The following is a 17,539-nucleotide window of genomic DNA, read 5'->3' as shown; positions in this document are numbered from 1 at the left end:
GCATAGGAGGCAATATAAACCCCAAATTCAGCAGGCACCTCCTCTTTCTTTGCTGCTCCCTCAAAGGTCAGTGTCTCTCTTCTCCCCGATCTTGCATTTACACTATTCTTTATTGTATTAGATTGTCTGTTTTCTCTTGATTTAGGCTTTATTTATTGCATTTTATTATGCCCAATGTCCCTTCTGGTCCCTTTGTCTCCCATTTATGGCTTTTTCTTCGACTCTCCTCTGTATTGCTTTGTATCCTGCTTTATCTCTTATCTGCCATCGTCTTCTTGCATCGTGTCTGGAGGGGTTCTCCTTTTGTTTGATGGTTCTTTCTTCACTCGCACCGGACCGTGGTAGGTTGTCTCCATTCAGACTATTCCCCTGTGCGGCAGCCATTTGACTCGAGAGAGATTGGGCTGACATTTCCACAGACAGCTGGATCCTACAGACAGTGAAGGTTTACGTTATCGAATACAAACAGAGACCAGTACAGGATCACCTGCCGCACCCTATTCGATCTTTAGTGGACGAACAAATTTCATCGATGTACAGATTCAGTGAAAGGCAGAAGGATCAGCGCTGTACAACTAAATAGAAAATAAATAGCGGCAGCAACCTAAAAGATGGGGCTCCCTCAAAGACCCAACAGAACTAGAATAATGCAGCAAAACAGGACACGGTAATGCCAAATGTGAACAAATGTGTTTAAAATATTAAAACAAATTAGCAAAGAACACGTAGCCAATATAAAAGTCCAAAGTCAGTGTGTAAACTTGCAAAGGTAGCAGATAAATCCCTTTTCAAACTTTCTTGGGAACCGTATAGATATAAGAAATAAAGCCAATAGTGCAATATGTTCCAACATTATTTGGTACTTTTTTTTTTTTTTTTTTTTTATATTCTTTATTTTTGTTGTGCAGATATTGACAAATAGGCTTACATAGACATATCCATTGGTTAAGATAAAACATAACAGGGTGCAGGAGCATTACAGGATATGACAAGAGTGTTGCACAATTTTTTTTTGTATAACAAGCAGGCTTAGTATGATACGCTGTAGTAAAATGTTCATGCTGAACAAAACTTCGCTTGAGAAGACAACAAAATGCAGGTAGTAGCATAATACGTGTTACATGACTGTTGTCTGGAGAGGGGTTCCACCCCGCAGGACTCCGTGTGATAGGCGTGAGAGTCCAATTAGTGTTGCTTAGGAGTATGGGGAGGCAGGGTACTTCAGCGTGGTAGCGAGCATGGAGCAGCCCACTTGGACATCCCAGGTGTCCCTCAGCCTGTGCCTTTGAAGGGCAGTTATGTCCCGGATATCGGTGCTAATTAGCAAGCTCTGTGGGGTAAGTGCCAGTGAGAGGGTACCTTGATGTTATATCAGATGTTGGGGCAGTCAGCATTGCGTGGTGTGTTGCCGTCCGGCTGGTAGCTCTCCTGTCTGTCTAACATAGGAAGCCACAGGTGCAGGCGACTGGGCTTTATTCTCCGGTGAGTTGGTGCTGATCTCGTTCGCCCTTGTGCAGCTTTGTCCCGAGTTGTGTGCACACAGTTGCATGATCTGAAACAGGCGGGTCCGCCGCGTGGGTAGGCTGTAAGCAGGCCTTCATAGGAGCGGGCCTAGGTCTGGCGGCCATCTTGCTTTGGGCCTTGAGCTCACGTGGTGGTATAGTGTTGCCTCCGAGAGCCGTTACGGGATGAGGACCGGGATAACCCCCCCGGTCCAAAGGGGGGGGGACCGGGACCGGGCCCGCAGTGATGCAGCTCCTCCGTTGGGCCCCGTAGGGCAGGATAGTGGAGCGGCGGCCGTCCAGTCCACTCACCGCCGGGCTAGTCTTGCTTGGTACGGCAGAGATCTCTCCCCCGAGGGACTTAAACTCCAGGAGTAAGCCTCTCCTCGGCTCCGGTGGCCCTTATACATCGAGGGTCGCAGTTGTGGGTCAGGTAAGTAGCCAACATTCCCGGTTTTCAGGCATATTATTATAAGATTTGCAGGAGCTGGTCTCTCCTGCGACCGTTCAGGTCGGCGGCCCGGCCCCGCCCCCTATTTGGTACTTTTAAAGTGCAAGTCTTATATATTCCTACTCACGTTTTATAGAGCTAAGACCAGCTCAAGTATGATTGGCGTACAGTGGTATAATGCCCACTTGTAGGTGGTGTAGTCAGTACCGCGGTTTTCACAACAGTATAGGGACCATGAGCCCAAAAATGACAAACAATTAAAAAAATAGTGCTCACTGTGTACACTAAGCCAGGAGTAATAATTCGAAATAAATGTGCTCACATTTAATTGAGCAGACACACCGCTCAATGAATAAGGCGTGAGTGGTATAATCCCCACCTAGGATTCTTTTGTGAGATCCTCTCTGGAGTGATGAACAGGATGCCAGACAAAAATGAAAAGAAAAAAAAGCTATAAAAATGACGCAATCACAGTATAAAAGTAGCCAAAATCACTTTAATTAAAATGCTTTAAAAAATCCACAACATGTTTCACCACATAGGGCTTTATCAAGTGGAAACAACAGTTTAGTCTTTTAATATTTTAAACACATTTGTTCACAATTGGCGCAACCTTTTCCTGTTTTGCTGCACAGATTCAGTGCCTGTTCTCCAAAGGCACAGTTCAGTTTGCTCTATTCGACAGAGGACTTTTCAGCAATGTTTTCCTGGTCAGGAAGAAGTCGGGGATTTCCATCCCATCATAAACCTGCGTCATCTCAATACCTGCTTGTTATACAAACACTTCAAGATGAAAGACATCAATCACTTGCAGGACTTGTTTCAAGAAAATAACTGGTTCGCGCGTCTGGACTCTTACCTGTCCATTCCCGTTGCCCACGATAGTCCACATTATCTTAGGTGTGACTGAATCGTTCTTACCAGTTCACCTGTCTCCCATTTGCAGTCAGTTTGGCACCATGGTGCTTTACAAAACTATTGAAACCAGTGGTGGCACACTTACAAGCCAAGGGCATTCAATGTCGGCTTTATGTCGATGACATATTGCTGTTCTGGTTGAACTGTCAGACATGATTTGTCGTGAGATTTCGAGAGACCTTGTGCTTTGTGGTGAGCCGTGAGAATTCGTCCCTGGTCCCCTCACAGGAGGTACACGTTCTAGGATTTTAGATCAATTCTATTCAATGTGTTCTACGGTTACCTCAGTCAAAGATCTCTGCAATACGGAAGGAAATAAGATGGATGTTCAGGATTCCCCTTTGACTGCTGGCAAGGATAGTCCAACTCCTATTATCCTCCATCTAGGCGACTTACTCGGGCCCACTACGCTATCCAGCAATGCAATGCCTGATTATGCATTGTTCTTTTTGTTACCTCATATTTTAGTTCCTTTTACGTAATTTTTTTTTGTTTCATTGTGACCTTCTTCATGTCCCGGTGACGATGTTGGCTGAGGATCTCATTTATCGGAAGTATCTTCCTTTTCACCTCGTTCTTTAGCTGTTTTTTATATTGTGCTGTTAGTGGTTTAATGATTTTTATTCTCCACCTATGCCTTTTCTGATTGGTTAATGTGTTTGTAACGGACCGTTTCACTTACAAGAGGATAAAACCCAGTTTAGGCGATATCCCCCTTTTCCATAGACCAGCAGCTACCGCAATCACCAATCTCCCGAACTGCAAACTGTACGAATTCTGGAAACTCCCGAACTGGAAACACACGAACCCTGGAATCAGCTGAACAGGAAAAGCATACAATCCGCTTACACTCCTGGCAGTCAGCATACAATCCAATTCCCCCAAAAACGAGACGACACATCGGTTTGAGGGTCAAGCAGAATCTGAGGTCTGGAACACCCAGCCTGGTTTTTATTACAGTTGTGCACATACAGGACACACCCAGGGGGAGGCATAAAACAACCAATCAAGCAACAGTACAACCCACACATCCCCTCCCCTCAGATAAGCAATTAACATAATTATTACATACAGTAAAAATACAGTTTCCACACATACTCTGTAACTTTAAAACCATACATCGCATTCTCATAAAAATACATATCCACAATCAATCCATTCAGGGGAACAACATATTAAAAAATGGCATGAATCAGACCAGGGGTTCAAAAGTTAGTAAAAGTATCTTTTGTTCCCCCTGGCTGGCAGTATTTTAATCTGCTCAAACAGGAAAAGTAAAACATCCCCACAATGCATCCTGGTTTCCTCCCTTCTGCCCTGGAGATAATTGGAGAAGTAATCCAATTATCTCCCAGGTCAAAGACAAAACTCCATTACACATGTGGGGGCCTAAATACAGGATTATGTTTTAAAATATATAAAGTTACTTTTTATACATTAAACACAGACATGTAACATATCCCCAGATAGCTCAGGTCTGCGTGCACATTATTAGGTGAATGGCACGCAGACCACACAAATACAGTTTAATTGCCATGGAGCCAAAGTCTTTCCCATAGTATTTCATATATGAATAGGCTCCACGGCATAGCTATCTGGGGGTATCACTGCTCACACGAATGGCCCCACTGTGTTTAAAGGGCCAGAATGAGTGACATGCACTCTGTTAGGGCCGAATACGTTTTGTAAAAGGGCCCAATCTCCCAGGGCCATAGTCCAAAGGCAAGAGGTGGGCAAACAGCCCCCTCCAAGCACACGTGGCGAGGTCGGTTTCGCCACAGTGTTTCTAGTTGCTTAGTGTTGCTGTGGAGCATATTAAAGAACGTCTAAGCAAAATACTCATCTCCTGTCATTAATAAAATACGATTATAGGTACACTAAAGATAACAACAATTGTACTTTGTTTTATTATCTACTCATTAGCCATTGTTGTCTCTATGGCCAGGGAAGTGTCAGACTAGTTTGGGACTTTCTTTCTCTTTCAGGTAACTATTTGTTTTTTGGGTGCCGCAACAAATCGAAAGATTTCTATTTCCAACAAGAATGGGATGGTCTGGTGAAAAGAAATATTCTGACGCTGTTCACCGCTTTCTCTCGTGACCAGGTGAGATTGGTAGCATTGGGTTCTACTGTCACCAAGGGAGATTAGCGTTGTTGCTTTCTCCTCTGATGAGCAGGATTGGCAGTGTAGATTTCTCCTGTGACGGACTGGATTGGCGGCGTAGTTTTCTCCTGTGACGGGCGAGATTGGTGGCGTAGCTTTCTCCTGTGACGGGCAGGATTGGCGGCATAGCTTTCTCCTGTGACGTGCAGGATTGGCAGCATAGCTTTCTCCTGTGACGGGCAGGATTGGCAGCGTAGCTTTCTCCTGTGACGGGCTGGATTGGCAACATAGCTTTCTCCTGTAATGATTGGCGACGTAGCTTTCTCCTGTGACGGGCGGGATTGGCGACGTAGCTTTCTCCTGTGACGGGCGGGATTAGCGGCGTAGCTTTCTCCTGTGACGGGCGGGATTGGCGGCGTAGATTTCTCCTGTGACGGGCGGGATTGGCGGCGTAGATTTCTCCAGTGACGGGCGGGATTGGCGGCGGAGCTTTCTCCTGTAATGGGCGGGATTGGCGGCGTAGCTTTCTCCTGTAATGGGCGGGATTGGCGGCGTAGCTTTCTCCTGTAATGGGCGGGATTGGCGACGTAGCTTTCTCCTGTGACTGGCGGGATTGGCGACGTAGCTTTCTCCTGTAATGGGCGTGATTGGCGACGTAGCTTTCTCCTGTGACTGGCGGGATTGGCGACGTAGCTTTCTCCTGTAATGGGCGTGATTGGCGACGTAGCTTTCTCCTGTGACGGGTGGGATTGGCGGCGTAGCTTTCTCCTGTGACGGGCAGGATTGGCGGCATAGCTTTCTCCTGTGACGGACGGGATTGGCGGCGTAGCTTTCTCCTGTGACGGACGGGATTGGCGGCGTAGCTTTCTCCTGTGACGGGCGGGATTGGCGACGTAGCTGTCTCCTGTGACGGACGGGATTAGCGGCGTAGCTTTCTCCTGTGACGGGCAGGATTGGCAACGTAGCTTTCTCCTGTGACGGGCGGGCTTGGCGACGTAGCTTTCTCCTGTGACGGGCGGGATTGGCGGCGTAGCTTTCTCCTGTGACGGACGGGATCGGCGGCGTGGCTTTCTCCTGTGAAGGGCAGGATTGGCGGCATAGCTTCCTCCTGTGAAGGGCAGGATTGGCGGCGTAGCTTCCTCCTGTGAAGGGCAGGATTGGCGGCGTAGCTTTCTCCTGTGATGAGCGAGATTGGCGACGTAGCTTTCTCCTGTGACGGGCGAGATTGGCGACGTAGCTGTCTTCTGTGATGGGCGAGATTAGGGGCGTAGCTTTCTCCTGTGACGGGCGAGATTGGCGGCGTAGCTTGCAGCCAGTGTCTGTTTCCTATTGTTATATTTCTTATTTGTGTTTTAGTTTTTTTTTTTTTTTTTTTCTGCAACAGGATGATAAAATATACGTGCAACATCAGATAAAGGCAAATGGACCTCTTCTGTGGGATTTACTCAGCAAGAAACATGGCTATTTCTACATTGCTGGGTAATATGCTGGAGGATCCTAATGTTTTATTTACACAGCACTAATACTAGTTACTGATAGTAATAATCTAATACCTGTTACACAGCACTAATACTAGTTACTGATAGTAATAATCTAATACCTGTTACACAGCGCTAATACTAGTTACTGATAGTAATAATCTAATACCAGTTACACAGCGCTAATACTAGTTACTGATAGTAATAATCTAATACCAGTTACACAGCGCTAATACTAGTTACTGATAGTAATAATCTAATACCAGTTACACAGCGCTAATACTAGTTACTGATAGTAATAATCTAATACCTGTTACACAGCGCTAATACTAGTTACTGATAGTAATAATCTAATACCAGTTACACAGCGCTAATACTAGTTACTGATAGTAATAATCTAATACCAGTTACACAGCGCTAATACTAGTTACTGATAGTAATAATCTAATACCTGTTACACAGCGCTAATACTAGTTACTGATAGTAATAATCTAATACCTGTTACACAGCACTAATACTAGTTACTGATAGTAATAATCTAATACCTGTTACACAGCGCTAATACTAGTTACTAATAGTAATAATCTAATACCTGTTACACAGCACTAATACTAGTTACTGATAGTAATAATCTAATACCTGTTACACAGCGCTAATACTAGTTACTGATAGTAATAATCTAATACCTGTTACACAGCGCTAATACTAGTTACTGATAGTAATAATCTAATACCTGTTACACAGCGCTAATACCAGTTACTAATAGTAATAATCTAATACCTGTTACACAGCGCTAATACCAGTTACTAATAGTAATAATCTAATACCTGTTACACAGCGCTAATACTAGTTACTGATAGTAATAATCTAATACCTGTTACACAGCGCTAATACTAGTTACTGATAGTAATAATCTAATACCTGTTACACAGAGCTAATACTAGTTACTGATAGTGATAATCTAATACCTGTTACACAGCGCTAATACTAGTTACTAATAGTAATAATCTAATACCTGTTACACAGCACTAATACTAGTTACTGATAGTAATAATCTAATACCTGTTACACAGCGCTAATACTAGTTACTGATAGTAATAATCTAATACCTGTTACACAGCGCTAATACTAGTTACTAATAGTAATAATCTAATACCTGTTACACAGCACTAATACTAGTTACTGATAGTAATAATCTAATACCTGTTACACAGCGCTAATACTAGTTACTGATAGTAATAATCTAATACCTGTTACACAGCACTAATACTAGTTACTGATAGTAATAATCTAATACCTGTTACACAGCGCTAATACTAGTTACTGATAGTAATAATCTAATACCAGTTACACAGCGCTAATACTAGTTACTGATAGTAATAATCTAATACCTGTTACACAGCGCTAATACTAGTTACTGATAGTAATAATCTAATACCAGTTACACAGCGCTAATACTAGTTACTGATAGTAATAATCTAATACCTGTTACACAGCGCTAATACTAGTTACTGATAGTAATAATCTAATACCTGTTACACAGCGCTAATACTAGTTACTAATAGTAATAATCTAATACCTGTTACACAGCACTAATACTAGTTACTGATAGTAATAATCTAATACCTGTTACACAGCGCTAATACTAGTTACTGATAGTAATAATCTAATACCTGTTACACAGCACTAATACTAGTTACTGATAGTAATAATCTAATACCTGTTACACAGCACTAATACTAGTTACTAATAGTGATAATCTAATACCTGTTACACAGCGCTAATACTAGTTACTGATAGTAATAATCTAATACCTGTTACACAGCGCTAATACTAGTTACTAATAGTAATAATCTAATACCTGTTACACAGCGCTAATACTAGTTACTGATAGTAATAATCTAATACCTGTTACACAGCGCTAATACTAGTTACTGATAGTAATAATCTAATACCAGTTACACAGCGCTAATACTAGTTACTGATAGTAATAATCTAATACCTGTTACACAGCGCTAATACTAGTTACTGATAGTAATAATCTAATACCTGTTACACAGCACTAATACTAGTTACTGATAGTAATAATCTAATACCTGTTACACAGCACTAATACTAGTTACTAATAGTGATAATCTAATACCTGTTACACAGCGCTAATACTAGTTACTGATAGTAATAATCTAATACCTGTTACACAGCACTAATACTAGTTACTAATAGTGATAATCTAATACCTGTTACACAGCGCTAATACTAGTTACTGATAGTAATAATCTAATACCTGTTACACAGCGCTAATACTAGTTACTGATAGTAATAATCTAATACCTGTTACACAGCGCTAATACTAGTTACTGATAGTGATAATCTAATACCAGTTACACAGCGCTAATACTAGTTACTAATAGTAATAATCTAATACCTGTTACACAGCGCTAATACTAGTTACTAATAGTAATAATCTAATACCTGTTACACAGCACTAATACTAGTTACTGATAGTAATAATCTAATACCTGTTACACAGCGCTAATATTGGTTACTAATAGTAATAATCTAATACCTGTTACACAGCGCTAATATTGGTTACTAATAGTAATAATCTAATACCTGTTACACAGCGCTAATACTAGTTACTGATAGTAATAATCTAAACCCTGTTACACAGCACTAATACTAGTTACTAATAGTAATAATCTAATACCTGTTACACAGCACTAATACTAGTTACTGATAGTAATAATCTAATACCTGTTACACAGCACTAATACTAGTTACTGATAGTAATAATCTAATACCTGTTACACAGCGCTAATACTAGTTACTAATAGTAATAATCTAATACCTGTTACACAGCGCTAATATTGGTTACTAATAGTAATAATCTAATACCTGTTACACAGCGCTAATATTGGTTACTAATAGTAATAATCTAATACCTGTTACACAGCGCTAATACTAGTTACTGATAGTAATAATCTAAACCCTGTTACACAGCACTAATACTAGTTACTAATAGTAATAATCTAATACCTGTTACACAGCACTAATACTAGTTACTGATAGTAATAATCTAATACCTGTTACACAGCACTAATACTAGTTACTGATAGTAATAATCTAATACCAGTTACACAGCGCTAATATTGGTTACTGATAGTAATAATCTAATACCTGTTACACAGCACTAATACTAGTTACTAATAGTAATAATCTAATACCTGTTACACAGCACTAATACTAGTTACTGATAGTGATAATCTAATAGCTGTTACACAGCGCTAATACTAGTTACTGATAGTAATAATCTAATACCTGTTACACAGCGCTAATACTAGTTACTGATAGTAATAATCTAATACCTGTTACACAGCGCTAATACTGGTTACTGATAGTAATAATCTAATACCTGTTACACAGCGCTAATATTGGTTACTAATAGTAATAATCTAATACCTGTTACACAGCACTAATACTAGTTACTGATAGTAATAATCTAATACCTGTTACACAGCGCTAATACTAGTTACTGATAGTAATAATCTAATACCTGTTACACAGCACTAATACTAGTTACTAATAGTAATAATCTAATACCTGTTACACAGCACTAATACTAGTTACTAATAGTAATAATCTAATACCTGTTACACAGCGCTAATATTGGTTACTAATAGTAATAATCTAATACCTGTTACACAGCGCTAATACTAGTTACTGATAGTAATAATCTAATACCTGTTACACAGCGCTAATACTAGTTACTAATAGTAATAATCTAATACCTGTTACACAGCGCTAATATTGGTTACTAATAGTAATAATCTAATACCTGTTACACAGCGCTAATACTAGTTACTGATAGTAATAATCTAATACCTGTTACACAGCACTAATACTAGTTACTAATAGTAATAATCTAATACCAGTTACACAGCGCTAATACTAGTTACTGATAGTAATAATCTAATACCAGTTACACAGCGCTAATACTAGTTACTGATAGTAATAATCTAATACCTGTTACACAGCGCTAATACTAGTTACTAATAGTAATAATCTAATACCTGTTACACAGCGCTAATATTGGTTACTAATAGTAATAATCTAATACCTGTTACACAGCGCTAATACTAGTTACTGATAGTAATAATCTAATACCTGTTACACAGCACTAATACTAGTTACTAATAGTAATAATCTAATACCAGTTACACAGCGCTAATACTAGTTACTGATAGTAATAATCTAAACCCTGTTACACAGCACTAATACTAGTTACTAATAGTAATAATCTAATACCTGTTACACAGCACTAATACTAGTTACTAATAGTAATAATCTAATACCTGTTACACAGCGCTAATACTAGTTACTAATAGTAATAAGCTAATACCTGTTACACAGCGCTAATACTAGTTACTGATAGTAATAAGCTAATACCTGTTACACAGCGCTAATACTAGTTACTGATAGTAATAATCTAATACCTGTTACACAGCGCTAATATTGGTTACTAATAGTAATAATCTAATACCAGTTACACAGCGCTAATACTAGTTACTGATAGTAATAATCTAATACCAGTTACACAGCGCTAATACTAGTTACTGATAGTAATAATCTAATACCTGTTACACAGCACTAATACTAGTTACTAATAGTAATAATCTAATACCTGTTACACAGCGCTAATACTAGTTACTGATAGTAATAATCTAATACCTGTTACACAGCACTAATACTAGTTACTAATAGTAATAATCTAATACCTGTTACACAGCGCTAATACTAGTTACTGATAGTAATAATCTAATACCTGTTACACAGCACTAATACTAGTTACTAATAGTAATAATCTAATACCTGTTACACAGCGCTAATACTAGTTACTGATAGTAATAATCTAATACCAGTTACACAGCACTAATACTAGTTACTAATAGTAATAATCTAATACCTGTTACACAGCGCTAATACTAGTTACTGATAGTAATAATCTAATACCAGTTACACAGCACTAATACTAGTTACTGATAGTAATAATCTAATACCTGTTACACAGCGCTAATACTAGTTACTAATAGTAATAATCTAATACCTGTTACACAGCGCTAATACTAGTTACTGATAGTAATAATCTAATACCAGTTACACAGCACTAATACTAGTTACTGATAGTAATAATCTAATACCTGTTACACAGCACTAATACTAGTTACTGATAGTAATAATCTAATACCTGTTACACAGCACTAATACTAGTTACTGATAGTAATAATCTAATACCTGTTACACAGCACTAATACTAGTTACTGATAGTAATAATCTAATACCTGTTACACAGCACTAATACTAGTTACTGATAGTAATAATCTAATACCAGTTACACAGAGCTAATACTAGTTACTGATAGTAATAATCTAATACCAGTTACACAGCGCTAATACTAGTTACTAATAGTAATAATCTAATACCAGTTACACAGCGCTAATATTGGTTACTAATAGTGATAATCTAATACCAGTTATTATTTATTGTGACAAATAAAATAATAATAATATTAGGCAGCATGCGTGATAATAATCAGTGAATATTTAGTATAACGTCGTATACAATGGCAATGTTAAAACACGTTCCAATGGCTAACAGCATCAACTGTCACTTACAATATTTATGAGGGTACTTCACAGACAGAAAGTAAAACTTCCAGCGAAAAGCCATAAAACCTTGGCTAACAGATCAACTGAGTAACCCTTTCAATGCTGGCTAGATCCTCCTAGGCATATAATATCCTATTCTCATATACTTTCCAAGTAAAATAACATTCAAACCAGCTCATTAATCATTTCCTGGAACCATCCAATAAGAATAATCTACCAGATTCTATAAGCCGAATTTTAATTTGCCTAAAAAGATATCTTATCTTATTTAGAGCAAATCAATACACCTGGATAAAAACATCGGTATGCTAACATGTGATAATAATCACATTAATATATAATTATTCTTAATTCCACCTGCAGAATGGAATGTTTATAACTATATATTCTTTAGTTAACTAAGATTTCTAAATATTGAAATCTGACCGTGATTTATCCAGTCATATATCATGCTCTTAGATTTTTAATTAATTAAGATTAATTAAATAAAACCAGCATAATTACCAGTTAAGTAGATATTCTCATCAGATGAGTAGGTAGTCCCAGGAACTTGAATGCGTGTATGATTGGTTGTATGGAGGTATGTAAGTAATAGTAAAAAGTAAGTGTCAAGGAGTGTTTCTTGAGTTGGGTCCAAGAGAGTTTGAGAGTTGAATTAGTCCCAGAGTGAATATTTGTCATGGATCTCTGCATGTCCGAATCTGAAAGCCCAAACTTCTCCAACTACCTTCTCTCTTCCCTTTGTCCTAACTTTTAAAGGGAAAGATTCTCTGTACGTCATTAGTTGATAAGGCCAAAAGGAAACTGAAGGTGGGGTCAACCTGCAGATTGCAATTTAGGTATTTGGTCCATGGAGGGCAGTCTCGCCTCACTAAACCTTCCTATCCAGGAAAGAGTTAACTTTTCCTGATGACGATTTTTACGTCATTTGGCTTATCTAAAATACTACCATAACTTAAATTTTGCTGTCAGTTCAAAGCATTTGCCTCAGTCTTTGTGGCAACTACTTTGATCGTAATTTCTAAAACTGACAGTTCTAAACTAAATTTCACCCCTTCCTTACAATGGGACCTTGTAAAATTTAGAAAGTAAAATTAATTACTTAATCTTCTCTGTCACTAATGTCTGTGTTTAGAATTATTTCTATTCCATTAACATTTAAACAGAGCCTTCCATTCCCCTGCTTCATTGCTTATCACTTGGCTTGTTTATATAATGCATTCTTTAGCTCAGGCTCAGTGGTTAGTGTTACAGAAAGGAAGAAGAAATGATGTATTTTTGTTAGCCTAAAGATCCAAAATGGAGTCCGCTCTGTTCTGAGTGACTCTGGCAATATACACTTTTAATTTCTATTTTAGCACAAAATGTCTGCCGATATAAATATCCTGACAACACAACAGTATTGATACAATTTATGTGTTGCTATTATTAGTTACTATGAGATCTATTACTGATTACCCTGTGCTAATTTTAGATACTCAGTATTACGTGTATTATTATGGAGGTTGTTGTAATATATTTACAAAGTAAACATGCTTCTGTCTTCTCTTTGGCACCTTTGTTGTGACTAGAAATGCTAAGTCGATGCCTGGAGAGGTAACGGACGCCTTGAAGTCTATATTCTGCTCAGAAGGTGGGATGTCGCCTGTCGAAGCTGAAGAGTACCTGGTCCAGCTTGAGAAATCTCGCCATTTTCAATCTGAAACCTGGTCATAAACCCTCGTTATCCCCCTCAAACTACAGGACCAAATTAGCGAGTTCTGATGGCCGACACTAAGCGTTATTAAAAAAAGAAACACAATATTTTATCATTATTTAAGCCTTTCTGGCAGATTGTCAGATATCTCGTGTTACATTATTGATAAAATAAACTGCGTTAGAATTAAACAAAGCATCAGATTGACGTGACCCCACGATTCCACCAGTTATCAAACATTGTACACTCGCCATAGCTTGCGCAAGCAGTGACAATTTATTCTATTCTGGGTACAAATAAAGTTACAGAGTAGTCCCCATCTGTGTGAGGTCTATTCAAGGCATGACTGTTGGATGGTATGGTGGCGTGATTGAAGAATCGCTATTGGAGGGGCAATGAAACACAATATCAAGTTGTCTTTGATGACTGGTGGTACATTGCTTGTCAGTCACAGATTGTAAAGGCTCTGCCTTCCAGCAGAGATAGTAGGAGCTGCCTCATCGAGGGAGCTGGTTCCTGAAGAACATCCACAATACTGAGTAAAACCTGTGCTTTTAGATGGGTATAAATGAACAGTATATAATTGTATTTATAGTAGAATTCTAAGTATAGATGTAGATTTATATATTTGTATATTGGAAATGTAGCTTTTGTGAGTGCCCATGGGGGCAGCCATTTGTATACAAATCACTTGATTTGCATGGTTAGCCCTATGACATTCTGTAAACTCCTCCCCTTTGCTAGAAGAGAATTGGTTGTGAGAGGCATTGGAGGAGGGGCTGATTGTTCCACTAAGCTCAGCCCATTGCTATCATATCAGGGGGTGTTGTTTGCATATTAATCACCATGGAAACCAATAAATGTCCTACTGATTTTTCCTCTTTTATCACTTTGTCCCTAAATCTCATTTTATCCTAGCGACACTTTATACATCACTTGGTGTGAACTTGTAAATGGTGGAATTAGAATCTGGATAATTGTGTGCCGGTGCGTTATCCTTGGCATTGCAATCCCCCGCTCGGTTTATGGATTAGAGAGCGGAACAGGCGGATTCTCAAATCACCAAGTTTAACGGAGTCTGGGTGAACTGTGATCGGATTTGCACGTTTGACCATTCACCTGTGTTCAAGTAGCATTGTGCTTTAATACAATTAACTGCCTGAGCAGAGATGGCTACACAAAGAATATCAGATAATTAAGGTTTAAACACTTATTATCCACAGGAAATGCCCAATTCCACCAAGACGTTTATAAATAATGTCAGACAGAGAGAGAGGTTTATATATTAAAGGAGAACCGTCCCTCCTTTTAGAATTTACACCAACAAAACAATCACCTTTAGCTCGTGTTAACCTGTTTATATTTTTAATGTGATGGTTCGTGGCACAATCCAGTTCAATCCTGGCACAGCCAAGGCACACATCGCATCGGGGGATAAACAAAAACATTCTGTTTCATCTCTTCCACTAAATATATTTCAAGGCAGAAAAGGGCAACGTTTCTACCGATGATCGACAAGATGGAGGGTCTGTTACAGGTTTGATGTCTGTAAAGAGATGTGGATTTATACATCTAAAGGAACTAAATCGGTTTCCATTGGTGTTTTTAAGGAATAAGTTGCAATCCATGGTGGGGGTTGGTCAATAAATAGTACAAGGTATTAAAGAACACTTGGTAAGGCTATCAGAAGTCATTTGCTCAAGTGAAAAGCAAAGTGTTTTGTGATACAAACAGATGGATTCAACAATCTCCAATCTGTTACAAAACAGTCCCTGAGTTTGTCAATATCAGCATTCCTGAATTAGGGTTACAGGGGAAAAGGGGATGGGGTGAAACAGAGAGGATCGTGCTCAAACACATTATTTTACTATTTGGGAGCTCCTTCTAGACTTGTGCACACATACATTTCAGCTGCGACAAATCAAATGCCTGTTAATCCTATAAGAATCCACAGGTCAATCCTGGATGGATTGATTCGTTCGGGCGTCGATTAGCACGAACTTGATTCCTTCTTTGTTTTAGAATTGGGCCACTCTTTATATTTACCCCTTTTCCATTAGAGACCATCTCCTGTCAGCCTCTGTGAGAATCCGTGCTTTCTGCTTTGAACTTTAGTTCTATAATGACTTTTAAATCATCGTTTTTATAAAATAAGACTAAATGGGACCTTCAGCTAACCTGTAAAGCAATTCAACATGATGGCTGTTCCCTTCTCTCAAAACACAGAATTGGTAAATAGAGAGCATAATTAAACAATAGTTAATAGGATAAATTAATAAGGGAATTACAAGTTTTAGACTAGAGGTAGGCAACTTTCAACATTTTAGATATTGTGGACTATATGTCCCATGATGCTTTATCAATCTGATAAATCATGTAATAACGTACGTAGTGTTTATTATCTGTATTATACCGGGTTATATCTCTGATAAATCATGTAATAACGTACGTAGTGTTTATTATCTGTATTATACCGGGTTATATCTCTGATAAATCATGTAATAACGTACGTAGTGTTTATTATCTGTATTATACCGGGTTATATCTCTGATAAATCATGTAATAACGTACGTAGTGTTTATTATCTGTATTATACCGGGTTATATCTCTGATAAGTCATGTAATAACGTACGTAGTGTTTATTATCTGTATTATACCGGGTTATATCTCTGATAAATCATGTAATAACGTACGTAGTGTTTATTATCTGTATTATACCGGGATATATCTCTGATAAATCATGTAATAACGTACGTAGTGTATATTATCTGTATTATACCGGGATATATCTCTGATAAATTATGTAATAACATACGTAGTGTATATTATCTGTATTATACCGGGTTATATCTCTGATAAATCATGTAATAACGTACGTAGTGTTTATTATCTGTATTATACCGGGTTATATCTCTGATAAATCATATAATAACGTACGTAGTGTTTATTATCTGTATTATACCGGGATATATCTCTGATAAGTCATGTAATAACGTACGTAGTGTTTATTATCTGTATTATACCGGGATATATCTCTGATAAATCATATAATAACGTACGTAGTGTTTATTATCTGTATTATACCGGGTTATATCTCTGATAAATCATATAATAACGTGCGTAGTGTTTATTATCTGTATTATACTGGGTTATATCTCTGATAAATCATATAATAACGTACGTAGTGTTTATTATCTGTATTATACCGGGTTATATCTCTGATAAATCATATAATAACGTACGTAGTGTTTATAATCTGTATTATACCGGGTTATATCTCTGATAAATCATATAATAACGTACGTAGTGTTTATAATCTGTATTATACCGGGTTATATCTCTGATAAGTCATGTAATAACGTACGTAGTGTTTATTATCTGTATCATACCGGGATATATCTCTGATAAGTCATGTAATAACGTACGTAGTGTTTATTATCTGTATTATACCGGGTTATATCTCTGATAAATCATGTAATAACGTACGTAGTGTTTATTATCTGTATTATACCGGGATATATCTCTGATAAATCATATAATAACGTACGTAGTGTTTATTATCTGTATTATACCGGGTTATATCTCTGATAAATCATATAATAACGTACATAGTGTTTATTATCTGTATTATACCGGGATATATCTCTGATAAATCATGTAATAACGTACGTAGTGTTTATTATCTGGGATATATATCTGATATTATCTGTATTATACTGGGATA

At 38.0% G+C, this 17,539-nt stretch overlaps 1 protein-coding gene across 3 annotated transcripts in view; it reads left to right on the top strand.

Moving 5' to 3' along the window:
- NDOR1 (NADPH dependent diflavin oxidoreductase 1) overlaps positions 1–14,027 on the top strand; it is a 50,198-nt gene extending 36,171 nt beyond the window's left edge. For all 3 annotated transcript variants that reach the window (XM_063433045.1, XM_063433047.1, XM_063433046.1), the window contains exons 13-15: positions 4,857–4,975; positions 6,360–6,454; positions 13,691–14,027. In XM_063433045.1, the coding sequence (XP_063289115.1) occupies positions 4,857–4,975; positions 6,360–6,454; positions 13,691–13,835 (359 nt within the window). In that variant the 3' untranslated portion in view covers positions 13,836–14,027. The remainder of the gene's footprint in view (positions 1–4,856; positions 4,976–6,359; positions 6,455–13,690) is intronic.
- The last annotated feature ends 3,512 nt before the right edge of the window (positions 14,028–17,539 follow it).

Source organism: Pelobates fuscus, chromosome 9 (assembly GCF_036172605.1).
Source record: "Pelobates fuscus isolate aPelFus1 chromosome 9, aPelFus1.pri, whole genome shotgun sequence".
Lineage (NCBI taxonomy): Eukaryota > Metazoa > Chordata > Amphibia > Anura > Pelobatidae > Pelobates > Pelobates fuscus.
Note: the sequence above shows the minus strand (reverse complement) of the source record. Positions and strands in the feature narration are given on the sequence as shown.